General features: G+C 39.3%; 2 protein-coding genes across 2 annotated transcripts in view; one reads left to right on the top strand and one right to left on the bottom strand.

The window, feature by feature from the left end:
• LOC146626563 (receptor-type tyrosine-protein phosphatase H-like) overlaps positions 1-26,844 on the bottom strand; it is a 447,591-nt gene that overhangs the window by 238,675 nt on the left and 182,072 nt on the right. The gene's annotated exons all lie outside the window — the stretch shown is intronic.
• On the top strand, positions 1,452-7,064 carry LOC146626581 (uncharacterized). The gene is made up of 6 exons (XM_085361351.1): positions 1,452-2,407; positions 4,501-4,619; positions 4,782-4,853; positions 4,962-5,016; positions 5,099-5,135; positions 5,231-7,064. Exons 1-6 carry the CDS (start codon positions 1,639-1,641, stop codon positions 5,250-5,252), a joined length of 1,074 nt encoding a protein of 357 aa, XP_085217477.1. The 5' UTR covers positions 1,452-1,638; the 3' UTR covers positions 5,253-7,064.

A 26,844-nucleotide genomic window follows, 5' to 3' on the forward strand; every position in this document is an offset into this window, starting at 1 on the left:
ACATGTCTTCCCCTTACTCTGCTTTCCTGTAACTCTTCACTGCACCTATCTAATAAAGCCAGAAAAAAGCCATGTGTCTGTATATGTAAAAACCACAACCAGTCTACGCTTTCACAATATTATACAAATGTTTGTCTCCAGGGTCAGAATGGAGTTGTGAATAGACATTTTAAAATATCCTGTCCCCTTTGTGCTGCAGTAATCTACATAAGAAGTTCAGACTGCACAACTGATTATCAGACTCATGATGGGGGAGTTTAAGTCCATTTAAAAAAGTGTGAGAAGTGTGAGCTCTTTGGGCCAGTTTGACTGCTTTTGTTACCACTCTTGTAATAATGTTTGCTTTTTGTGTTCACCTGTCTGGACTGGACTTAGCTTTTTCTTTGTGTATTTGCTGAAACTTCGTCTCCGCTCTTTGCCAGGTGTGTCTTTAAAAACAGATTTAAATCTCAATGAGATTTGAATGAATAAAGAATAATAATAAAAATACTTTTGAATGTGATCATTTTAGTAAACTTGATGAAAGAACCTATTATTTGTCATTAATAAATACATTTTAATTCTGTGCACAATGTGGGATTGTAATAGTTGGATCTACTATGCACATAAGTATCATGGATAGTGTTAAAGAAGCATGCTGGTGCTGAGTTTCAGTCTGCCATGGCTCCATTGAAGGTCACATAGTGGAACAAGCCATTGAAGGAGCCTTCACTGTAAATAGCTGCGTCACCTGTCAATAACCGGAGGAGGAGCAACTCACACTGAGAGGCACTGTCATCGCTTTCAGCCTGGCTGCTCTCTGCAGTATTGTAGCTGACTGTGCCACTGTGAGTGTGGACTTTATAACACTGTTCTCCTCCTGCTGGCTCCAAAGTTAAAAAAAAAACACACACACAAGAAGCCTAAAAAAAATGCTATTTTTGGGAAGTAAGCATATGTTCAAAGTGCTTTCCTCTCCATTTCCTTGCATGTACATGCACGTCTGCATGATCCTTACGTATTCTCATTTGCTTCAGCAGTGGCAAGAAGAAATTAATTTTGCTGTGTACACTAAAGTAAATAGCAGATACTGAGAAGAATACTCCAAAAATGTGCGAACCATTAATCTAAAAAACCCACACATAGTACATTTATCAAAGTTCTGCTTCTTTCCTGAATAGTTTGGGAGCTATGACTACAAAAGCTGTGTATAGAACCAAAACTTCATCTTCAAATTATTTAATTGTTGTAATTTCTAATAAGAAAAAAAAAATCTTATTTTTGCCCCCCTCCTGCAGTTCAGTAGCCCCCTCCCCCATCCACCAAATGCATACTCACCTCTCTAATGCTCTGTGTTAAGGGCATCAGGAGCATTCTTCCTCGCCATGTGCCTCTGTCACTCAAGTATACCCAGCCACACACAGTCGTGTTTCCACTGTGTCCTCTGTGTTCCCAGCACAAGCCTGGCACTCTGCTCTCTGTGAGCACACTTCTTTTCAAACCGTCTCTCGGGAGTCTGGGAAAAAGACCTGAACACTGCCTAAATCTGCTGCGCCTTAGCAGCTTTTTGTCTTCCATCAACTGTTTTGGTTTTTGGTGGAAGAATAGAGTAACAAGAATAAGACAGTCTTCAAATTCCAAAGCTGCATTTCTCCCAAGATGGCACCTGTAAAATTTTGGGTGGTAGGTCTCCTGCTTATGCTGCTGTGCTCATCCCAGGTCCCTTTCTCTGTTATTGTAAGTGCCCAAGACTTGAACGAACTGGAGGAAAGCCTCCATGATAGAAATGCTAAGGAGGCTGAAGAAAGTGAAACGGCTGAGGTTGGTGAGGGGAATGAAGAAAAAGATGAAGACTCAGATGATGATGATGATGAGGTAGAGACTGATGAAAAGGTGGAAGAAGAACAGGAGGATGAGAAGGAGACAGCAGAGGAGGAAGATGACAATGCTGATAATGAGGAAGAAGATAATTCTCAGGAGAACGGGGATGTTGAGAAGGAAGAAGAAGGTGAGGCTTCAGATGAGGATGATGCAGAAAAGGAAGAATATGAAGCAGAGGAGGATGAAGAAGGTGAGGCTTCAGATGAGGATGATGCAGAAAAGGAAAAATATGAAGCAGAGGAGGATGAAGAAGGTGAGGCTTCAGATGAGGATGATGCAGAAAAGAAAGAATATGAAGAAGAATATGAAGCAGAGGAGGATGAAGAAGGTGAGGCTTCAGATGAGGATGATGCAGAAGAGGTAGAATCTGAAGAAGAATATGCAGCAGAGGAGGATGAAGAGGAAGAGGTGGAGGCAGATGCAGATGAGGAGGAGGAAGTCCCAGCTAATAATGAGGAAGACGATGAGAAGGAAGCAAGGCAAGAGGGTGATGGTGAAGAAACTCAAGGAGAGGATGTAGATGAGGATGACTCTGAAGATGAAGATGGTGAATCACACTTTAACAAAAAAACATGCACACATTTTGAAACATATTAATGGGTTAGCAAGATACTAAATGGTGCAGTATTTAAAGTTACAACAAATAATGAGATTTTTTGGAACCCCGTGAGTGACTCTGTACTCTACAGTAGCTCTCTGACATTGTTCAGCTTACTAGGGTTACTTTAGGAACACTGTCATACATATCAGTCCTAAAATGGACTGGATTATCTGTGCAACAGCAGGAAGGCAACAGTATCTAAACCATCTATTTTCTAGTGGCCAGTGTAGCTTTTGAGACTTCAAACAAGCACCAAACATTGAATACTTTGAGATTTGTCCAAAAGAGGGTGTTATAAAGGGATTTTTTTTTTAAATTTCAGTCATTGCTTCATGCTTGAAAAAAATGACAACAAATGATATTATGGAAAAACAGCACCTGTAGGAATTTTAGCTTTGTTTACAATAAATCTACTTAGACTATTTTGTAAAAACAAACATGTCACATGTGATAGGTTTGTAGCATAAACCTATTTGCTGGAATGTTAAGGACAATTCAACTACACAGCAAAAAGCATTAAACACCAAGTAGGCAAAGTTCTTCGTGTTACTCATATATGAGGGAGAAAACCACGACAAGCGCCGTTCCTTTGCTTGACCCCAGTCGGTCTCGTCCGCTCCCCCGTAACATTGCTCTGTTATGGAGGTGACATGAATATACATAGGTTCATTAACATATGACGTATACATACACACAAAGAGTACCTTGCCTGTGCATTGTGTATGTGTGTGTGTGTGTGGAGTCAGTGTGTGACCCCATAAATGACTTCCAGACCTGCCGGTCTGGATGTCTGGCAGTTCATCTAAACAAAAGGTACTTAGACTAAAACTGACATAGCTACGTTTATCCTACCATAAAACAATAAGGGAAGGTATGCCCTCTCCCATGCTCCCAGGATGTGGGTGTGAATGCCTGAACACTCTGGAATGCACACCAAGCCTTTGCAGACTATTAAGGATCAAAGCTCTACCAACATGACATTGATTATAACACTCTAAGCATATATGAGTAGATATTTCTAAGCATAAATGACAATCAACAATACAAATCTAACAACATGATGTTATGACAAAAATATAATACAAAAAAAGAGACCATCTGTGCCATAATATTGCATCAAGTAGAATTAAACATTAGACACGTAACTTGTAAATAAATGGCAGTAATCAGTACTCACTAGAAAAGGTCTTTTTGGATTGTGTGTTAGTACAGAGGCTCAAAAGGCCCAAAGTCACTGTACTCTCAGCGGTTAACTACAAAAAGGCTGAAAAAGTGATGAATGAAGTGGTAAATTACTCCCAAATGAATTGAAATCATTAGCACCAACACAACAATTTGGAAACCCATGTGAATACTTAGGTTTTGATACAGTGAATCAGGAACGCATTCACAGTCTTTCACTTGTTCAAAGGCCCCTGCAGGCCAGGAGAAACAACATTTTCTGGTCTGATGAAAACAGCATGTCTGGAGGAATGTCTGGAGGAAACTAGGCATTGCTCATCACCTGGCCAATACCATCACAGTGAAGCATGGCGGTGGTAGTGTCAGACAGTGGGGATGGTTTTGGTAGCAGGAACTGGCAGTTATTGTAGTAATTGTTGCAAAAGGTGTTAGTATTGAACAAAGGTTGTGAATACTTATGTAAAACTTATATAATTGTATTTTATTTTGGATGAATTTGCAAGAATTTCCTGCAAAATATTTTCAAGACATATAGGGTTATAATCATATATTTATTTAGACAAATTAATGTTCTACAAGATACAGTTGGCTCTATTCCACAGCGTGTCTTGTCCTGTCTTCCTCCGCTCACTCCCAACCGATCACTATAGCTACCTCTCAATTTTCTTCCTGTTAGTTTTTTCCAGTCCACTGTCACCAAAGCACTTGCTCACAGAGGGTCATCTGATTATTGGGGTTTTCCCTGGTCCTTACAATATAAAGCACCATTGGGCAACTGTTGTTGTGATTTGGACGTATAAATAAAACTGAATTGAAATGATTAGAATACAGTTCCTGATTCTGTGAACCATTTACAGATGAGTCTGAAGGTAAAGACACAAAGGACAACCAAGGTGACTCAGATGAAGAGGAGGGAGCTGCTGACACTCCACAGTTCCACTCTGGATCGTTGTGTAGTGTTTGCTCCATTTGTGAGGTAAAAAAAACAAACAAAAACATGTAATGGAATTAACAGACTTTTTTGTGAATCTACCCAGTAATCACACATCATTATAAGTCCTGTGTTGTCGATTTGCCCTGACTATATACCATATGCACGACTAATCACTCTACGTTGTGGTTTCTTCCCATCTTGTAGCATTGCTCTAATAACTGTGCCAAGTGCCCGTGTGAGGAAGGAGATGAGTCTGATCACTGCGAGCACTGCCAAGTAAGCATCTTGACTTAAAAAGGATTATAACTGCTGTAATAATACACAGCACTTCATTTTGCCCTGTGCCTCTTTGCGTTAATCGGTTTTGTTTGTTTTGTTTTCCAGGGTTGTTCAACCTGCTACATTTGTCCCATTCTTTGTGACACAGTTTGCACACCGGGTAAGTGCTAGTTGTGATTCTGTGGGTGTACTGTTGTGTGTTCACAGATTTCATTAACTTTGGTTTGACTTAAATTTTGTAGGTGGTTTTGTTGATGAGCTGACTGGATCCCTCTTTCAGTAAGACTATTCACATTTAAAAACACAGAGATATTTTTAGATTCATTATTGTTGTACTGCTGCCTTTACACATAGTTTTCCTTTTGTTTCTGCAGGACTGTTGCCTCTCTGCTCTGAGCTCCCTGGGAATTATGTCCGTTTGCTTTAATGTGGAACTGCTCACCAGACTTCACCACATCCCACACAAGCTTTTTATGAATTTTGCAAACAAAAGCAAAGACATATTTATGATTTAAATGATACTTAATTCTTTGTTGTAAGAAGAACAGAAAAAAGTCAGTGTGCACAATTTTTCCACACATGATTTCTTCTTTCACTCTTTCCCCCCACTTTTTTTTGTCTTTTTATTATTTCTACCAAAGTCCCAAAATTTGATAAAGTCATCTTTTTACTTATGCCAAAGACATTATGTGATTGTAAGGTTTTGGAGTTTTTCTAACTGTAGGTTTAGGAATTTAGGGAATTATTCTTTTTTATTGTGAGAAAGGGCACAATTTGACATTTAGCTTCACATTTACATACCAAATTGAAAAACAAAAATAACTGTTCTGGTTTCAGAAATCCAGCTGGATCTAGAGACACAGTTTGTGCATGGTGTTAATGGAACGCACACACAGACACACATGCAGGCATGCACACAGACATATAGGAGCTTGTCATGAATCATGCAGACAAAAAAGATATATAATATGTACATTACCAGTCAAACATTTGGACACACCTTCTCATTTAATGTTTTTTCTTTATATTCATGACTATTTATATTGTAGATTGTCACTGAAGGCATCAAAACTATAAAGGAACACATGGAATCATGAAGTAAACCAAGAAATGTGAAATAACTCAAAACATGTTTTATGTTTTAGGTTCTTCAAAACAGCCATGATTTGCTTTGATCACTGCTTTGCATATTCCTGGCATTCTCTCGATGAGCTTCATGAGGTCGTCACCTGAAATGGTGTTCCAACAGTCTTGAAGGAGTTCCCAGAGATGCTGAGCACTTGTTGGCCCTTTTGCCTTCACTCTATGGGAGTGGGACCAAAGAGCTCAAATTTGGACTCATCAGACCAAAGCACAGATTTCCAATGGTCAAATGTCCATTCCTTGTGTTTCTTGGCCCAAACAAATCTCCCCTGCTTGTTGCTTTTCCTTAGAAGTGATTTCTCAGCAGCTGTTTGATTCGCGCAGTCTGCTCTGAACAGTAGATGTAGAGATTTGTCTGCTACTGGAACTCTGTGTGGTATTTATCTTGGCTCTAACCTGAGGTGCTGTTAACTTGCAATTTCTGAGGCTGGTGACTCGAATGAATGTATACTCAGCAGCATAGAGGACTCTTGGTCTTCCTTTCACGGGCCGTTTCTCATGTGAGCCAATTTCGTCGTAGCACTTGATTGATTTTACAATTACACTTGGGGATACATTCAAAGTTTTCTTGACTGACTGACCTTCAGTTGTTAAAGTAATGATGGACTGTTGTTTGTCTTTACTTAGCTGATTGTTTCCTGCCATAATTTGAATTCTAACAGTTGTCCAATAGAGCTGTCAGCTTTGTACCAACCTGACACCTGCGCAACACAACTGATGGTCCCAATCTCATCAAGAAGGCAAGAATTTCCCCAAATGAAGCCTGACAAGGCACAGCTGTGAAGTCAAACCATTTCAGGTGACTTCATCATGAAGCTCATTAAGAGAATGCCAACGGTTTGCAGCGCTATCAACAAAGAAAAGGGTGGCTGCTTTCAGGAATCTAAAATAAAGGCATATTTAGAGTTGTATTTTTTTCTTTGCAACATAATTCCATATATCATGCTTTATATACTTGATAGGAATATGTGTGACTGCACTAGAGGAAAAAAGGACCATGAACATTATGACAAATTGCAATTTCTCATGTTGTGTCCTTTTTGAGTTCTTGTGCTTGCTTCCTGTTAGAGTACAATTTAATGCAAAACACTGTAAAAAGAACTGTTTTGCCATTATCCAATAAAACATTTAGTTCTTTTAATAAAAATGTGTTTAGCATGGTTGCTTTTTGCATCATCTGTATCCTTTAGCTTCTGCGATTTAACTGTTACAGTCTCTAAATGGTTCACAATAAATTGGGTTCAGAAACGGAAGTTGTGAGTTAAAGATTTTGTAAACAATAAAACCCGGAAGCCAGTAAGGCACCGGTGCAAATGTCAGATGTCATGACTTATATTTCTCAAAAGGTAATTCAGGCACTTAGTCTTACATAACACACATAAAGGTGTAAAAAACAGATTACCAAAAAGGAAAAATGGTCCAAATCAAAGTTCAAACTTGATACCAACATTTTAAAAATATTTTCCAACAAGTAAACATGCAAATGTGTCAATCAAACAGGGACTCTGTGATCCATGTCTTTTTTGTTAGCGGTTTGTTGTCTTTAAGATCAAACCAAAACAACTGTGCTTGTTTTGTCGACATACTGCCACAGACTAAGAGGCAGTACTTATTGTGACAAATGAACCAAAGTAAACAGGAAAAATTGATCTACTGTACTCAGAAGTAAACATCAGATGATTAAATAATATAATGTATTTTTATGTAAATTAGTAAGGTCAGGTGCGATCTTTCTGTGCTTCCCAACTACTTAAAAAATCTTTGTTCATTTGTCAGTGAATTGACAAAGAAAATAAGAAAAATAACAACCAACAAATTGTAAAAATCATGAACATTGTCATGTCAAGATCAAGTCTTTCACTGATCCGCACAATCATTTGTCTTAATAAACAATCATTGTCACTGTGTCAGTTTACTCCATACCTCGCCATCATCTTTAATGTTTTGGAAAAAGGTGTTGTGTGTTTGCTGTATTTCCGTTCTGCATAAACACAAAGAGAACTGGGCCTAACAAAGCATAGGGATGAGTGTGTGAGGACATGAAGGACAGAAACCCTTTTTGTGTAGATTCACTTACCAAAGTGATGTGTGTATACACAGTGGTTGACATTAAACATGACCAGGTAACAGGTCTGTGTGATAACAAATTGTAAATCTCTGTACCTTTACCTATCAATATTTTGTAATAAATTGACATATGAATGAAATTTGACAATTGGTTTTTAATAAATTTGTCACCACTTTTGGCTGACTAGTGTAAATACTGCGGTTTGTAGGAATCATGTCTTAATTTATTTGCTTATCTTAACATTTGTCAATGTTTTGTGTATAATAGTTTTATTTTATTCGATAATAGTTTGTGGATGGTCACATGATTGGGGTTGTATTGAATGCTAATAGGCACCTGTTGGTAGGATAAATCTTTCAATGTTTTTTTTTTCTTTAAAATATAAAGTTTGCACTTTGGAATACGTTTTTCATTTCCCTTTTCAATAATAGAGATTTAGTGGTATTGTTTTTTGTTTTTATCTCAGTATCATTATTTTTGATTGATGTGTCACATGAATGGATAGGTTAAATCTCCATGTCAGTGACTTTAATTTGTTCCTGGGGGCCCTACAACTTTCCAATGGAATGTTTTAAATAGTGTCACAGGAAATACAGGAGTGATATCAAATTCAAAAATGTCATCTGAATATGAAGCTCATACCATCAGCTTTGTTTGACCCGAACACTGTATATGGGGGCTTGGTTGTCCAACTCTGTGATTAAAAAAATGATAATACAAATGATGAACTCTATACAAAAAAACAAAGTGAGGGACCTGTCACTGCACCAAATCAGAGTGTTTTGAATAAGAACTTTCTTATATTTTCACCTTTGTCTCATCTAGAAGTAATAGAAACTAAGGGTGGTTTTTCTGGATTGTAAAAAGAAACCCGACAAACAGCTCTATTTCCTATGAAACATTTTGTAAGCTGAGCATCTGAAAATTCTTGTACATAACAAGATTTGTTTGTGCTGTGCTTTAGAAAAAAATGTATTGCCATTGGAATGAATACATTTTGTTGCAGTATGCACTGTTTTGGGGTTTTGTCTTGTTTCGTCCATTTCTTTAATTATTCCATCCTCTGGGATCAAATATATGATTTCATATACACATAAGCACCTAAGTGATGCATTGGAGTAGAATGAATATAGTTAAACATACTGACTTAACCAGATAACTGGTACACTCCTATTGATGCATCTATTTTGAATACCACATTTTGTAAAAGTGTCTTCAACCATGTTGTGTGTCTCCCCTATACTGCTCTTTGTTTATACACGGGGGTGTCCTCCCATTGTTTAGCATATTATATATATATTGATAGATATAGATAAGTATCTTGAAGTGTACTGCGGCAGTTTCTTACCCCTTTCTCACTGATGGACTCATTGAAAGCGGACAAAAGTTTTTAATCTGAGAATTGAAACCAACACATCTCTTCATAAGACTTGGAACTCTGAGACTGGAAGAGTGAAGGTAGGATGATTTGTCAAACTTTTAACCCTGAGTACAGTAATGAACAGTTGTCTGATCTTGACAGCTTCTTCATGGAGTTTTGTAAAAGAATGAGGATCACAAATCTCATCCAAGTGATCATTTTAGGGCTTTTTGATGCTCATTTTAAATCTTAATCTTTATAGAATAAACTAAATTTCCACTGAGAACAATACTGAGATGCTTCCCCTTCCTAAAATCTCAAATCTAAAGTGGAAGGATTTATTTTTTTTGTTATTGATACACTGAGTAATAGCAAACTCAAGAAAGACTTCAAAGCCACCTCTGTCAAAATTAAATATGTTTATGTTCTTTATAATCTAACTAAAACTGCATAAACATACAACGTTTTCCAAGTTACAACAATCTATACCATTTGTAGTGGAGTGCACATTGAAAGGAAATGAAGTTAAAGTGAGTGGAGGTGGACTCAGTGGAACATATACAGGACTTCAGTTTCACTTTCACTGGGGTGATGTAAAAAATCCAGGCTCAGAGCACATGATTTATGAGCACAGATATCCAACGGAGGTACAATGTTTCTTCATTGCTTGACATCTAAACTCCTTTTCTATATTTTGCTTTGCCTTATAAGTTGTTGGACTTTCTTCCAGATGCACATAGTCACTCAGAAGGATCATCTCACTGCCCCTCCAGAGCATCCAGATGGATATGCTGTACTTGGTTTTTTTTATAAATGTCTGTATGCCCCAGACTTCTCGCTGCTATTTTTAAATAGGCGACACTTATAAAACTGGTTTACATTGACGGCTTTTAAGTATTAACATAATTAGCATTCATACATAATGTAGAGTTGAAGTCCACAGGAGTCAGAGCCATGGGTGAACTTTACATCATACCTGGCAAACCTCACCGACAAGGGTTGGTCTTTTCTTCCACTAGAGTTCCAATGGCTTTGTTTAAAAAAAAAAAAAGAATATTGAAAGATTAGAAGAATGGCCTGCCATTGTTGTTGCAGTTATAACAATAGTTAAAGGAAATTTGTGTTTGACTTCTTTGTCTGTATGTGGCATTATTTTTGAAGTCAAACGATAAAAGTTTGTAAAGTCATGAAGCAGAAGAGGGTGAGACAGTAGCTGACAAACCATGCCTCTTGACTTTTGTGAACATGCACTGAAGTGAATATAAAATGCAAACCACTTTATGATTACATTTATTTATCCTTTTAAATTCAAGTGTCTTTCATTCTAATCTTTCCACAGGGAGCAAGGTTAGTTTAGACCATAGCATCTCTATTGATGACTTAATTGGAAATGTAAATTTGACAAAGTTCTACCGATACATGGGTTCCCTGACAACGCCTGCTTGCAACGAAGCAGTCGTGTGGACAATCTTTCATGAGCCAATCCACGTCAACACTGAACTGGTGAGTTCTCTTTAGCACAAGAGGAGCAAAGATCGTGTAAGGGGATCTGCAAATATGAATGTTCTCTCCACCTTTTAACACAAACACAACTAACTAAACGGTCCAAGCTGTATGAGAAAATGCTGAAGAAAAAGCTTCTTATGTTAATTTATGTATTAGATATCAGTTAATTTATCACTTAATTATAGTGAATAGCTTGACCTGCAAATGACTCGTGGCAAATGAAATTCTTCTGTTATCCAGTCTGTGTTGGAATCACAAACATTTGCAGAAGAAAACTGAAACATGCAGCCAAGCACACGTGACATACCAATGGAACACACTGGTACATGCTGGTGTCTGCTTTGATTGTTCTGTTTGATAATCATGCCTTTTTATTTATGTTATTTCCACTGTCTGTACCAACAAGGTCTTTCTTGTCACCTTATCTGCCTAATGGTGGTCAGCTGTCTGCAGTTAGTGAGGCGTAGGCCCTATACTTGTCTGGCGACTCAGCAGATGCATGACTCGTTGAATTTAACTTAAGGCATCAATGAGTATGCAAATCTCTTACAACACTTTTGTGTGCATAGTCTGTAAGATTATAAAGCACCTCATTAGCCTGGATTTGACAGGCATGATAGGAGGATGACATCTGAGAGTTTATTTTTGTGGAAACAGAAGAAATACACCACAGTTATTAGAGTTTTGTATTTACTATTTTTTCCCCTATTTTCTTTTCTTTCTTTTTTTGATTTGCTTTCTTTCAGTAAGATTTCAAAACAGATTTGCTAAAAAATTATGAGGATCATTGTCAGGGCAAGATTTAAGATGTCCAGAACCTGGATTACAATATGAATAAGGCAGCTAGTTCACAGTCTCAGTGACTAAATGCACCAACGCATCATTAGGTGGGGCATTTCCTTTTTTTAAAAAAATATTAGACAATTTTGTGCATTATTATTATTTATTTAATTTTATTCTGAAGTGTAGTTTGTATTGTTGTTTCAGAAAAATGTTCTTTTCAGACTTCGTTTTTAGTGTGGTTTTACAAATCTATAATAACCCCAGTAGCCTCTTCCAAGTACCAGCTACTTTTTATGACATCAGGTCTAATTTTGTGCTTTTTTTGTGTTCATATGTGAGAAAATCTACCATAGCTGATCTTGTCTGGCAGGACAGCAGAATGACATAAACAGTAAACTGACATAACAGCAAAATGCCCCATAATAAAGTAGGCTTCACAAATTTGCAAATCAAAATCTCTTTACATATTTTGTAGAGTAAAGTGCTCTAAAGCCTCACAAGAGCTGAAGGTTTTTAAAGGATGCCTCTGGTTGCAACTCATCTTGACATGAAAAAAGTGTCTTTGTTCAATTTAGGTGTGCAGATAAAACAAGCAGTAAAGACATTTATTTGAAAGTTATTTGACTGAGCTATGGAGATGCAGTCTGATGGTGCTGTATGTTTGACACAGTTCACAACCAAATCCCCACAGTAGCAGTAGAAGAAAGCAGAAGGGTCAAAACAGCAAAAGCCAAAAATCACTGTTGGATGCCAGTGATCTTCAGGCCCTCAGGTTTTGTGCATTTAAAACAGTCATGATTCTGTTACGGAAATCACTGTTTGTGAACACGGTTCTCCATGCCTTACACAAATGTAAGTTAAAACTCTGTCAGAAATGCTGCTGTCGTCTCTGGATCAAAGTTAACTTCAGATGGACTGAAGCTAAGTGGGACACTGTTCTGTGGTCAAATAAATCAAAATCTGAAATGGGACAACTTAGATAACATGGATGCTGAAGCTGCTAGACTAAAGAAAAGAGCGACCAACTGGAACGGTATTTGCACCTAGTTCAAAAGCCTGCATGTCTGGTTGTACAGGGTTACATTAGCACTTATGAAATTGACCTGCAGATGCGGAAGGGCAACACAGGTACTAAAATCTTGATATGGGTTTAAAAGTGACATATTCTTCCATCTGGATGGCATCTTTTCCAAGAAAGCTCTGACATATTTCCAATTACTATATAGAGCAATATACTAAATCTATTACAGCAGCTTGACTTCATAATATAGAGGAGTCTGGGTGCTGTGGTCTGGCTTGAGTCTAGATCTTTTACACATTAGGAGTATAATGAAAAGAATGGCCAAAGCTTACCCCTTACAAAAGTCCAGCATTGGTTTCCTCAGTTCCCAGATGTTTCTGGACTGTTGCCATAAGAAGAGAGGATGTCACATAGTCTTGTGTCATTTTTTGAAGATGTGTTGCTGCCATTAAATTCTTAAAATTGTATATTTTCCATGTAAAATGTTTGATATGTTGTCTGTTTTCAGTTATGATTAAAAAATATGTTTCCTTGTTCTTACACCAAAGTACAGGCTCTCAGAATGTGCACTACTCAGTCATACGCTAGAAGTAAAGAAGTGTTTGTGCTGCCAGGGCACCAGGAGATATTAACAATTTCAAAATGCATTTTTGATTGTAACATTACAGTGGATAAAACTTTGGTAATCTGTTCTCAGATAAAGAAGTTTCCCATGGAAACAAAGCTGGTTAATATCTACCGACCTACACAACCTCTTCATAAACGTCACGTTTATGCCTCCCGTGGAACTCCTCTGACTCCCCGTAAGCTGCAAAACACATAAATGATTCATGCATTTTTATAACTCCAATTGGCACATTACATATATGACCATTTTTCCATTCTTCAGATGAATGGTGTTATGATCCACATCACTGTGGTATGTATCAGCACATTTAGCTGTAGAGTTTTATGCAGGTTATACTCCATTTTGATTTTGACTTGTCCTAAAAATGTTTTCTGCAAATAGCTGTCACTCCACCTTCTTGGCACCACTGTAGCGGTACATATCAGTCACCCATCAACATTAACACAAACAATGTTGTGCCAGACAGCAATCTTGATGCCTTTTTTTTTATGCACAATTGTTTTGGATATGATTGATGTAAACATTCTTATTTACATCATTACAAGATGTTACATTACAATGACAATCTATTTCACAGAAATCAAAGAGTATGATTGTTATATTCTCTTCTTTTGTTCTCAAACAACCTCCAGTGAAGTGTGTACTGGTGAGAAATTTGATGGAGGCGTCAGGAGGAGGTTTGGGGCATGACTATACCATCCTAGAGTTCCACTTCCATGGGGTGACACATCAGATACATCTGAAGGCTCAGAGCATACTGTGAACTCAATAAGATACCCAATGGAGGTAGTGACAAAGATTAAGCTTTTTTTTTTTTTTTATAACCAAACACACACCTGTTTATACTTCATTCCATTAATTCTTTTTCTTGTCCAGATGCACATTGTAAGCAAGAAAAAGGATTTAACCCTGGATCAGGCACTACAGGCACCTGATGGCTTGGCAGTGCTGGGATTTTTTATTGAGGTAAAACTTGGACAAGTGAAACTGTGAACAACAATATATGTGCTTTATTGGTATCAAACACCTTTGAGTGCTTGTAATAAATGTACCAAACACGTACATGTCAAAAAAAGCTAAATCTATACTATACTCAAATTTCTGACGGCATCTGCAATGTGAACAGGGCAGAATTAATTCCAAATAATAGTTTCCACTGACTGACAGGTGCCATCACGTACAACATTACATCAATATTTCATCTAAAGACAAACAGTTTCCATTTTAACCTGCTCCACGCACAAAGTTGTGTTATCACTGTCTCAGGCACTCAGTGTTGTTGATTGACAGTGCAGTTCATGCTGGTGGCTGATGACAGTTTTTATTTCAAGGACGGAAATCCATTTCTGAAAGTTAAAGTAAAAAATGTATATTTTCTGCTCATTTGACCTAAATGATTATCAGAATTCCACAGAAATCTGAGAAAAGTGAACAAAAAACCCTGAAGTGATTGATAGGTCTATAAAAAGAAAGCATAAGCTGTCTGTAAACACTTTGTCTTAACCCTCTCAGGCTCAAATTAAACTTTTTGTTGCTAATGCACAACCAAGTCCTGCAGTGGTACTTCTGAGTAAAAAAAACCTCATAAAATATGTATGTGGGGTAATCAGGTTGTTAGTTTTTAACTGTTGCAAATCGGCAACGCCTGCCTCGAGAGGGTTAATATCCATTTTCTAGTCCACCCATACTACCAAGAGAACCTCTCATGGGAGCACTGTATCAGGAACAGCAACGGTGTGTTTTTTAATGTTTTAATTTTTTAAGTTTGTTAAACTACAACCCATATGTTTGAGTTTCTTTCTAATTATCCAATATAACTGTCTCGATAGACACATCCCACATCAGCACTAACATCTAAGACAAACGCCTGGAAAAAACTGACCAGCTATCGCTCAAAGATCCACAAAGTTGGTGAGCACAAATGTACTTTGTTGAATATAAAATCAAAATTCTGAATGAGGACCTAAGCAGATCACTGCAACTTGTGCATTTTCACTTCCTTGCAGGTACAACAGTGAAGGTCACAGACGATATCTCCATTGATGACTTGCTTGGTGATGTGAACCGCCATGAATACTACCGCTACAGTGGCTCCCTGACCACACCTTTATGCAGTGAAGCAGTTGTCTGGACAATCTTTAAAGAGTCAATCAATGTGGACTTAAACCTGGTAAGTTATACGTAATGTCAGATATTTAAAAAAGGTAATTCAGCCTTGAGGCCTTTGCATAGTATGCCAGATGAAGAAAAATGGGAGTAATAATACAGATGTTTGACATTCCTATGTACAATGGTTAAAATTACTATATTCCCTTTGTACTGAATTGTGTTTACACAATGAGAAGGCTGATTGTTATTAAGAGGCACCTAGACAGGGAACAAATGCTTTTTGGGGGTTGTTGTAGCTCAGGAGGTAGAGTAGGTCATCCATTAATCGGAAGCTTGGTGGTTTGATCCTTGGCTTCTTCACCCTGCATGCTAAATATTCTTGGGCAAGATACTAACACCAAGTTACTCTCTAATGCACCTATCCGAGTATGAACGTGTGTGAACAGCAAAAAGGACTTAATTAGAAAAGGCATAGAAAAAAGTGTTTGTGTGAGTGAGTATGAATGAGGCAAGTTGTATAAAGCACTTTGAGCACTATATAGAAACCAGCCCTTTTTTACTTTCTACAAAATTGCACATTCTTTCAGTCTTAAGCAATTTTTAAACATTTTAACCAACAGCTGTATCTTGAAATGAACAGTAATACTGATGGTAGAGAGTCGGTAATGTGTATTCCACGTGACATTACGGTCAGCCACTTCAGCTGAGAGTTTATGGATTTAGACGTTAGCATGACGTTATCTCATGAGTTTCCATCTAAAGGCGACATACTCTGTTCTGATTGAGGGATTTCCAAAAAAATAAAAGGTACAGGTCTGCTATCACTTTGCTAAGACATTAAATTGATTAAACCACTGATCACGAAGAATTTATCATATAAAATATTAAAATATCTCTCCCATGGGCAGTGACGAAACAGTGATTTTTTTTTACTAGTTCCTTATTATCTATAGAGATACCACAACACACTATAGATTTAAAACAATATAGGTTTATTCAGTGCAAATATTATTAGTTAATAGTAGGAATCTTTAGTGAATGAATAGTAACAACTTTAAACTTTTATTGTGTTTAACTTTACTAGGTAAACTATGTCATTACATTTAAAGTTCACTGTTCAGTCCTTTGGACAGCTGGTTTTGTGAAAATCCAAAATGTCTCCCTTTTCTTTAGTGGCAGGTCATGATCTCTAGCCAAGTTTTAAGTATGTTTAATCCCAGAAAAGCAGAGAGAAGCTATGGTATGTTTTATATTATTAATGTTGGCAACTTTATATCACAAAAGAAACATACCTAAAAACAGAATGTATCAGAAACACGTGATCCTTGGCCTTCAGCTGGAATAACTTTCATGCATACCAACATGCATATATCATGTAGGAAACTATTCTTAATTAATAAATGCTGACTACATTTCACTGTAAATATTGATTTTTTTTATGTTGTCCTTGACTTGATAACGGTATTGAACAGTTTTTAGGAAACTTGTTAGACTTGAAATCGGTGACCAAGATCGAGTATGATTGTGATAGTTGACCTTAACAACACACACTGAAAAGCCAAGCGCATCTACTATCATAAAAAAATTTAAGAAAATACCATACTTTTTTCATAGCAATAATGTGATAGAACTGCACCACAGCACAATAAGCTATGATAGACTACGTTCAAATAGAGTCAATATAATGTTGGTTCAGGTAAAGTGATTCATCTGCTCGGTTTCCTCTGGTGTGAATGACACTTTCAGTTATCTGTGAAATCAGCTGCTCTCAGTATATCACTAATCAGTGCTGGGCAGGAAGAGAAAAGTCTTCAACAGTTCAACACATTCTTTGGCAATCTGTACATGCATCAGGTGAGGTCACCTTTTCATCAACCCTTATGAGGCTTCCACGACAGGCGCCAGCAGTTAGCAGATTACATAACAGGTTACACTTCTGCACCAATAAACCAGGAGCATGTATTCCAGTGCAGGAACATAGACATCAAATAATGATGTGAACATTAAATATGTCTTAAAAGATCTTTTTTTCCCTTTAAACCCACCAGATGAAGATGTTCCCTAATCAAACAGGATATTTCAATGTGTATCGACCCACACAGCCCTGTCATACCAGAACAATCCTAACTACAGCTGGCGGACGGACAGCTTTACCGCGACCTCGGCACCACACCGTGGTTATATTAACTGCACTCCAGATAAGAACCCGCTACACTCTTTTCTTATTCATTCACACTCTCTCCTTTAACATGAGTTTAAGCTAGTAATATCAATATGATGTCATAGCAGATATAACACCGTCACCCTCCGTCATTGCTTTAATTGGAATGTTTCCGTTTCGTTTCTTTTTTTTTGTTGTCGCTCACAGTTCATGTGGTTTCTTTCTTTCTCTTGTCTTTCACTGCTGTGGTCACCTACTTCCCCACTCACCTACAAACAACACCCTCTATTTCTCCATATTTTCACAACACGATCACGCAAACACATCAGCTCAACGGCAGCACATTCACAACAGCCTCACAGCACGCACAGACTTGCAGGACACATAAGCAAGCCACGCTTGTTCATATTAGTGAATATTCACACACATAGTCAGACTTATGGAGTCTCTCACCACACTTCTTTTTCTCTTTCTATTTACAAACAAGGGATGTTAACATATTCTCTCCACCTGTCTAAACGAAACACCCAGCATACATCATTAGACATACACGCACAATTAAGGGCATGCTGAGGTTTGTCACATGGAATGTAAATGGAGCTGGCACCAGAGGAAAGAGGTTAAAAATATTTAACCAGCTTAAAAAACTACAGGCAGATGTTGTTTTATTACAAGAAACTCACAAACCTGTCACAGGTTTAAATGAACTTGAAACACCTGAGTTTCCTAACGTGTTTGCAGCCGGTTATAATTCTAGACAACGGGGAGTAGCAATTTTAATACATAAAAATGTTAATTTTACAGTACTCGATACAGTTATAGATCCAGAGGGTAGATTTCTAATTATTAAACTATCAATATTGAACAAAAAACTATGTATTGTTAGTATATATGGTCCAAATGTTGATGAACCCTCATTCTTCCACGGTTTTTTTAGTGCACTCTCTGAACACCTTGATTGCACACTCATTCTTGGCGGTGACCTCAACCTTGGACTAAATGAAGAAATGGATAGGCTCAACACAACAGGAACTCAGCGTAATTGGCAGTCCACAAATATAATCAAACAGTATATGAACGACTTTGGTCTTTGCGATGCATGGCGCTCTCTTCACCCCACCAGTAAGGAATATACTTTTTTCTCGCATGTTCATCACTCTTACTCTCGTCTGGATTATTTTTTGGTCAGCAGCTCACTGCTGTGTGACATTTCAGACACTGAGATTCACCCTATAGCTGTCAGCGATCATGCTTCTGTATCTTTAACACTAATGCACAAAAATAATACTACGCCAAGTAAAAACTGGAGATTTAATATATCACTACTTAAAGATGAAGACTTTATTAAATACTTTAAAAAGGAATGGACTTCATATTTAGACTTTAATGACACTCCCGGAATATCTGCTTCTGTTCTATGGGAAGCAGGGAAAGCTGTGATGAGAGGTAAAATAATTTCTTTCTCATCACACAAAAAGAAAGAAGAAAACAAAAATATTCAGGAATTAGAAAAAAACATCAAATCACTAGAAGAAGCCTACGCGTCCCACCAAGATCAGGAAACATTGAACAAAATATGCAAAACAAAACTAGAATTAAATGAAACTATTAATAAAAAAACACAATTCCTTATACAAAGACTTCGCTTGCAGAATTTTGAACACAGTAACAAATCAGGTCGATTTCTAGCTAACCAGCTAAAAATAAATAAAGAAAAAACAACTATATGTGCTGCTAAAGATTTATCGGGGAACACAATATATGATCCTGGAAGAATAAACAACATTTTTAGGGATTTCTATGAAACTTTATACTCACCACAAATAAACCCATCTAAAAATGAAATTGATCTGTTTCTTGACAACGTAACTCTTCCAAAATTACTAGACAGTCAAGCAATGGAACTGGATTCGCCACTGACGCCAAGTGAACTCCAGGAAGCCCTGATAAGTATGCCCAATAATAAGGCTCCAGGTCCAGACGGCTTCCCTGCAGAATTCTACAAAGAATTCTGGACAATTTTGGCACCAGTATTCCACAGCATGTTGCAGGAAATCGAGGAAAAGGGCAGACTACCACCAAATATGAATTCTGCCAACATTAGTCTCCTGCTAAAACCAGGCAAAGACCCTTTATTTCCCTCAAGCTATCGTCCAATTTCTCTTTTAAATGTAGACCTTAAAATAATCTGCAAAGCTCTCTCAAAGAGATTAGAGAAAATGACCCCCCTCTTAATTCATCCTGACCAAACTGGTTTCATAAAAGGTCGGCACTCCTCAACAAACACTCGTAGATTACTTAATTTAATAGACTACTCATACGATAAAAACATCGAAACCATAATATTATCTCTAGATGCAGAAAAAGCATTTGACAGAGTTAATTGGAAATTTTTATTCGCAACTTTACACAAATTTGGTTTTGGAAACTCTTTCATAAACTGGATAAGAATATTATACAATTCCCCAACGGCTCGTATCAGAACAAATGACCAGACATCCTCCAGCTTCTGTCTCCTGAGGGGCACCAGACAGGGATGCCCACTCTCCCCTTCACTTTTTGCAATTTTTATCGAACCTCTAGCAGCAGCATTTAGACAGGCTACAACAATTAAGGGCATAAAATGTAAGAACATAGAACATAAAATCAGTCTCTATGCGGATGATGTGTTGCTTTTTCTGCAAAACACACAAACCAACCTCTCTGAGGTAATTACTTTAATAAACTGGTTTTCAAGAGTTTCAGATTATTCAATTAACTGGCCAAAATCTACAGTTCTCCCCATTAACTGCTCCTTCCATAATTCTTCCTCTGCCCCACTGCAATCCGGAAATATTAAATATTTAGGTATTAATGTCTCTCCTAAGCTTTCAGACTTAACTAAATTAAACCACATCCCACTTCTAAAGAAAGTAGAAGGCGATCTGACTAGATGGAAATCTTTACCCATATCACTCATGGGAAGGGTCGCCACTATAAAAATGATGATCTTGCCAAAAATAAATTACTTATTTTTGATGATCCCTAACAAACCATCACAACATTGGTTCAGATCTCTGGATTCATATATTTCCAAATTCCTTTGGAAAGATAAACCCCCGCGTATCAGCTTAAAAACGCTACAAAGAACCAAGGATAGAGGAGGATTAGACCTGCCTAATTTTCACCAATACTTCTTAGCCAACAGGCTTCAGTTCATCTCAGAATGGTTAAAACATACCTTCTTAGTTGAGCCCTGGCTAGATGTTGAACAGGCACTATGCAAGGATCTAGAGATTTCAGACCTACCATTTATTAGCTCAAACATCAAAAGACATGAATGCTTTAAAAGTATCAACATCAGCTTTTCTCTGACAGCATGGTGGGAGTTTCTAAAAATAACGGAGTCTTCATTAATCCCATGCAAACGTACACCTATCTGGAATAACCCTGACATATTACAAAACAATAATATGATTAATTTCCCAGAATGGAGTTGTAAAGGAATTAAATACTTAGAACATATATTAGAGGGAACAGAATTTATTCCATTTGACAGACTAGTTGAACAATATGGGATCAACAAGACAAGGTTTTTAGAATATCAACAAATTAAATCCATAGTAAAAAAGAAATTTAACCTCAGTCAAGTTGAATTACAAACACCACTAAGTGCGACACATTTTCTTACTCTTAAATCCCCCAAATTATTATCTAAAATATACAGAACACTTTCTAAATTAGATGAATCAATATCCCTTCCTACTGCAAAGTGGGAAGCAGATTTATCAGTCAACCTAGACCAAAACTTCTGGTCTCAGATTTGCTTAAAAACTTTTAAATTAATTAAAAATCCCAGTCTGCAATTAATACAATACAAAATACTTCATAGAGTGCACTATACAGGTCATCGGATGTTCAAGATGGGCTTTACATCTTCCAACAACTGCTCACACTGTCAAGGCAATACACCAGACAATTACATCCACGCTCTTTGGTTCTGTCCACCAGTGCAAAAGTTTTGGCGCGAGATATGTGAAGACTTATCAAAGTGTCTGAAATGTAACATTCCAGCTTCCCCCTTAGTGTGTCTACTGGGCAGCTTAGATAATGTCACTTCAGAAAAGAATATAGCCCATATGATCTTCACTGCCCTATGCATAGCCAAGAAAACAGTCCTCATGAACTGGAAAAATAAAAATAATCTTAATTCTAACCAATATAGAAATTATCTATTAGATTACATTAGTCTTGACACAGCCTCTGCCACCACATTAGATCAATTGCTCTGGGCCCCTTTTATCAGCTCCATCACCTAGTGGGGGTGGGGGGTCATAGTTCGGTCCCGCCTTCACTGTTGTGATTGGTGTGGGGGTAGGGACAGGCTTAGGGCGTCGGGGGGTTCCCCGGAGGCATCTTCCTTGGGGGGCTCAACCCGGGGTAGCGGTCACGTCCGGTTGGGGGCTCTGTTGGCTCTCAGGTGACTGTTTCCTCGCGGCTGCGTGCAGCGGGGCTAGGGGAGGGTCTGTGCTGACGGACGTGGGTTACTGACCTGGCAACCTGGCTGCCCCTGGGTGGGTCCGGGATGGGCGTGAGGTTCTGGGGGCGCTCCGTCTCTGGGCTGGGGCCCGGGCCGGGCCTCGGGGGCTTGGGTCCTGGTTGGTGTGTTGCCGGGGTTGTGGGCGGGTGGGTGCATGGGGGCCCGGCCCTGGAGCAGGGTGCCGCCGGTGCGTCGAGCCGCCTGGGGGGCTCTTCAACTGGTGGGGGGGATGGTCACATCTTGCAGGAGCTTTCTTCTCTTCAGGAACTCTCTGCAGGAGGGGGAGATACAGGAGAGGTGGAGGAAGATCTCAGCCTGGGCGTTTACCGTCTTATGTAGTCTGGAAGATGTGTGGATGGTGGGGTGGGTGCAGTTTTCTCTGTGGTGGGGTTGGGTGGACTGTCCAGGGCTCTGTGGAGCCGGAGGGCGCTACTGCACTGGGCCCCGGTCTGATGGGCCTGGGCCCCCCTTCCCTGGCGGGTCGCGAAGGGTGGGAGTGCCTACTGGGGTCAGCGGGGGAGCTGGCCCCAGGGAGGGGTTACCTGCCCCTCCCTTCCTTCCCTCCCCATCTCCAGCTGCCTCCCTCTTCCCGCTCCTCCACAACCACCCACACATGCAGGGCCTTGGAGTGGGGGTATGTCACCAGGGTGCAGAGGAGGCTACCCCCCCCCCCCCCCCCCCCCTGTCCCCTTCTGGCTGCCTCTGCCTCAATTTTATCCCACAACTTAGACATTCACATTATTCACACTCTCATTACACATACATATAGGATCTTGGGGGTGGGCACAATCACGGAGTCCAAATTACCATCAGGGTGTATACCTCACCCCTGACGTCGTTGCCCACCTCTCAATTTTAAATACACTTAGTCATTGAGGGCTAGCAGGAGGGACTATGCGCTTACCTGCTGCTCCTTGGCAGGTAGCTCCATGCCCTCCTGGGTTTTAATTGCACCTTAGAACACATATGCATCAACACTACAATGAGCGGGTGGAGGGAGGTTTGGAGTCTTCTCCCACCCCCATTCTCTGCGGCCTGCTGGAGCGGGAGGGCTAGTAGGAGGAGTTGGCCGTCCGACTGCGGTCTGGGGTGTGGGGCCTCCCTGCTGCTGCGGAGTCGGGGTGGTCTGCCTCTCCCCACCGCAGGGAAAAGGGTAACACCACCTGGGTCTGGGTGCAATTCCCCCCTCCAGGGGCAAGGGTACCTAGACCCGGTTTGTAGAGTACGCTTGGGGAGTGTGATTGTGTGTACAGCGTCTCTTTATGTCTGTCTCCACGTTGGTTGAGTGTGGAGTGAGTGCATATGAGAGCATGAGGGTGGGAATGGATGTTTGTGTCTGTGTGTGCCTGTATGTCTGTGTCTATATGTCAGGTTGGGTATCAGACGCCACCTCTCTGGGGACACCTCAGGCCCTCCAAGGTTTGGAGGCCTATCTCCACCCACCACCACTTCCCCTGCCGGTGGCGGACTCCCTCAGGTGTCGGTGTGTTGGTGGTTCTTTGTGTCTGGGGGTGGGCGTCCGGGTACACACCGGCTCACTCCTTGGCGGCCGCTTGTCGGGGCCTGGGGCCTGGGGCTCGCTCGGGCCCCTTTGGAGGTGGGGTGCCCCCGGCCTCTCGGCCTGGGGCTCGGTCACTCAGGCACAGCTGGGGGCCGGCGGAGCTCACGGGCACGTCACTGCAACTCCCCCTGACTTCTGCTCCGCGGCTGCTGGGCGAGCCCTCATCTGGGACTCTCCTCAGCTCTTACTGGAACAGTGGCGCGGCTGCCCCTCTGTTGGTCTTCCATGGTCTCTTGTGTTCTGGGAGCCTCTGGATGTCTGGAGTTTTGATCTCCTCCATACCCGCTTCACACCCTGGAGGACGGGGCTGTGGCCCCCCCACACTCCCTAGCAGATCATTACATGGAGAAACCTTTGGAATGCAAGCATGCTGATCCACACAGGTATGCACACATGGGTATTCACAGACGCGGACTAAAGCTTTCTTGGCTGCTGCCTCCAAGCACACTGTGCGCTGTCTATCTTGCGTGCTGCACAATATCGTTTATTATTTAGTAAATATTGATATCTATGACTAGCTAGTTTATTGTGATGGTGCTTTGTTTTCTCTATTATTATGTTGCTCTTTGTTGTTTGCTGTCTCCTCTGTTTTTTTTTTTTGTTTGTTTTTTTTTTTTTTCTCCATACAGGTGACCCAGGAGTTCTTTTTTTTTTTCTCTCTCTTCCCCCCCCTTCTCACCGTCTCTTCTCCCCTTTGGTTTTCTTTCTTTCTCTCCCCCTCTTTCTCTCATTCATTCCCCCTGTCCTATTTATTAAAAAATAAATAAATAAATAAAAAAAAAAAAAAAAAAAATGACAAAGGATGAACTGAAGCTCTGCCATCACGTAATGTCACATACTGCTGTTTCTGATGTCATTTAAAAAAAAAAAAAAAGAAAAAAAAAAAAGAAAATACCATACTTTTTTCATAGCAATAATGTGATAGAACTGCACCACAGCACAATAAGCTATGATAGACTACGTTCAAATAGAGTCAATATAATGTTGGTTCAGGTAAAGTGATTCATCTGCTCGGTTTCCTCTGGTGTGAATGACACTTTCAGTTATCTGTGAAATCAGCTGCTCTCAGTATATCACTAATCAGTGCTGGGCAGGAAGAGAAAAATCACGTGACTGTCTTCAACAGTTCAACACATTCTTTGGCAATCTGTACATGCGTCAGGTGAGGTCACCTTTTCATCAACCCTTATGAGGCTTCCACGACAGGCGCCAGCAGTTAGCAGATTACATAACAGGTTACACTTCTGCACCAATAAACCAGGAGCATGTATTCCAGTGCAGGAACATAGACATCAAATAATGATGTGAACATTAAATATGTCTTAAAAGATCTTTTTTTCCCTTTAAACCCACCAGATGAAGATGTTCCCTAATCAAACAGGATATTTCAATGTGTATCGACCCACACAGCCCTGTCATACCAGAACAATCCTAACTACAGCTGGCAGCGTTCGACAGTACTCCTCGACATCTGTTATGGTTTCTACTGCTGGTACGCAGCACCGGTGTCTATTTTATATAATTTAGATCAGCCAAGAACTGCTGTGAAGAATATACTGTGCTGCACTTATTAGGTTCTTTATATGTTAGCTTGGAAAGTGATTTTTCATTGGTGACATTTGAATATGTAATTTTCATTACTTTCATTGTATTATTATTATTGGTTGATTTTAGTGTGAGCAAAAATGCAGTTTATAAAACTTTGAGGGGATTCATGTCATACTGCCATGATATTAAACCTTGAAATTGAGATTACCAGTTACAGTTACCAGTAACAAAAATATTTCTGCAGTTGCTATAAAATAGCTGTTTCTTTTACTTCATCAAAAAAATATCTTATGAGGAAAAAAAAAAATCACTATTTAAAAAAGCTTTTCTTTAGTAGAGGTGATATGTTTGCTATACAAAAAGCAAAGTATAACAGTATATTTTTAAATCAAACACTATTCTTTAGCAGTGGGAAATGTATTCTTCTAGCCAGTTTAAATATAAAACCCCCCCCACTTGTTTCAAATTGAAATGTGTGATTCTTATATGACGCTACAGGTCTGAAGCTTCATGTCTGCTAGGGTTCATTTCACTTACATGCTTGATATAATATATATAAAGTGAGGAGGGAATTTAAAGCTCCTTCAAACTCGGGTCCTCTACCAGAGGCCTGGGAGCTTGAGTTTCCTGTACCTGTGGTTGACCCCAGCCTCTATGGATCTTGTGCTTAGATCTTGTTCCTGTGCGGCCATGATTAGCAATAAATACAACTGAATTGGACTGAATTGAATTGGTGCCATGTAAATGTGAATCTGATCCATTTATTTATTTTGTAACCGTTACAATACATGGCTCTATGTTACTCTGAAGTTGCTGTTACTTTTAATAACATCAAGATTAGTATGTCAGCCAAACAAAAGTAACGAGGGAGTGCCGTCTTTTGTCAGTTTGACTTTTATGTCAGCAAAAACTACAGTTGATCAGGAACCAGTCTAGGTGCCCCATGTTACTTAGACATAGATAACCTGCGTAATCTCTACTCAATTGCATTGAGCATGACCTTTAGCGTATAGTGGTGTAACCTAAAATGCATTTTGCGCTGATATCATAATGGCACAAAGTTAAAAGAAATGTGTCATCTTTAAGTACCAATACAGTTGGAATATCACAGTATGTCATCCTATAGCTGCCCTTTATCCTTTAAGTTTAGGTCCTCTACACAGTGGTTGATTCTTTCTATATGAAATGACTGGTATGTACTAGGAACTGATCTGATATCTCTGTGCTGGTGTTGTTTTTACGTCATCATAACTGCTGATCCAGGAACAACATCACAACTGACAAATGACGTGGTCTGAGCGTTCAATTAGCATTAGCCAAGAAGTTAGTTAATGCTTTTAAAAGCAACCATCAGCAAACCAAGACGAATTACTTAAATTTGGGTAACAGTTAACCTAACTCTTTGTTCTAGGGCATTAGGCAAACCAAAGCATTTTTTTCTTTCCCGCCACATTGCAAAGTTACGACACCGCAACAATGTGGTTGATCAGTTGGTCGATCAATTGCAATGTTGATCCTGGACCAATAAAACAATAAATCACATGATAGGGTTGGGCAAGGTTTACAATGGGTCCAATCGAA

Source organism: Diplotaxodon limnothrissa, linkage group LG8 (genome assembly GCF_057381915.1).
Source record: "Diplotaxodon limnothrissa isolate DT_005_m linkage group LG8, D_limnothrissa_male_GT1.1, whole genome shotgun sequence".
NCBI classification, from domain to species: Eukaryota; Metazoa; Chordata; class Actinopteri; order Cichliformes; family Cichlidae; genus Diplotaxodon; species Diplotaxodon limnothrissa.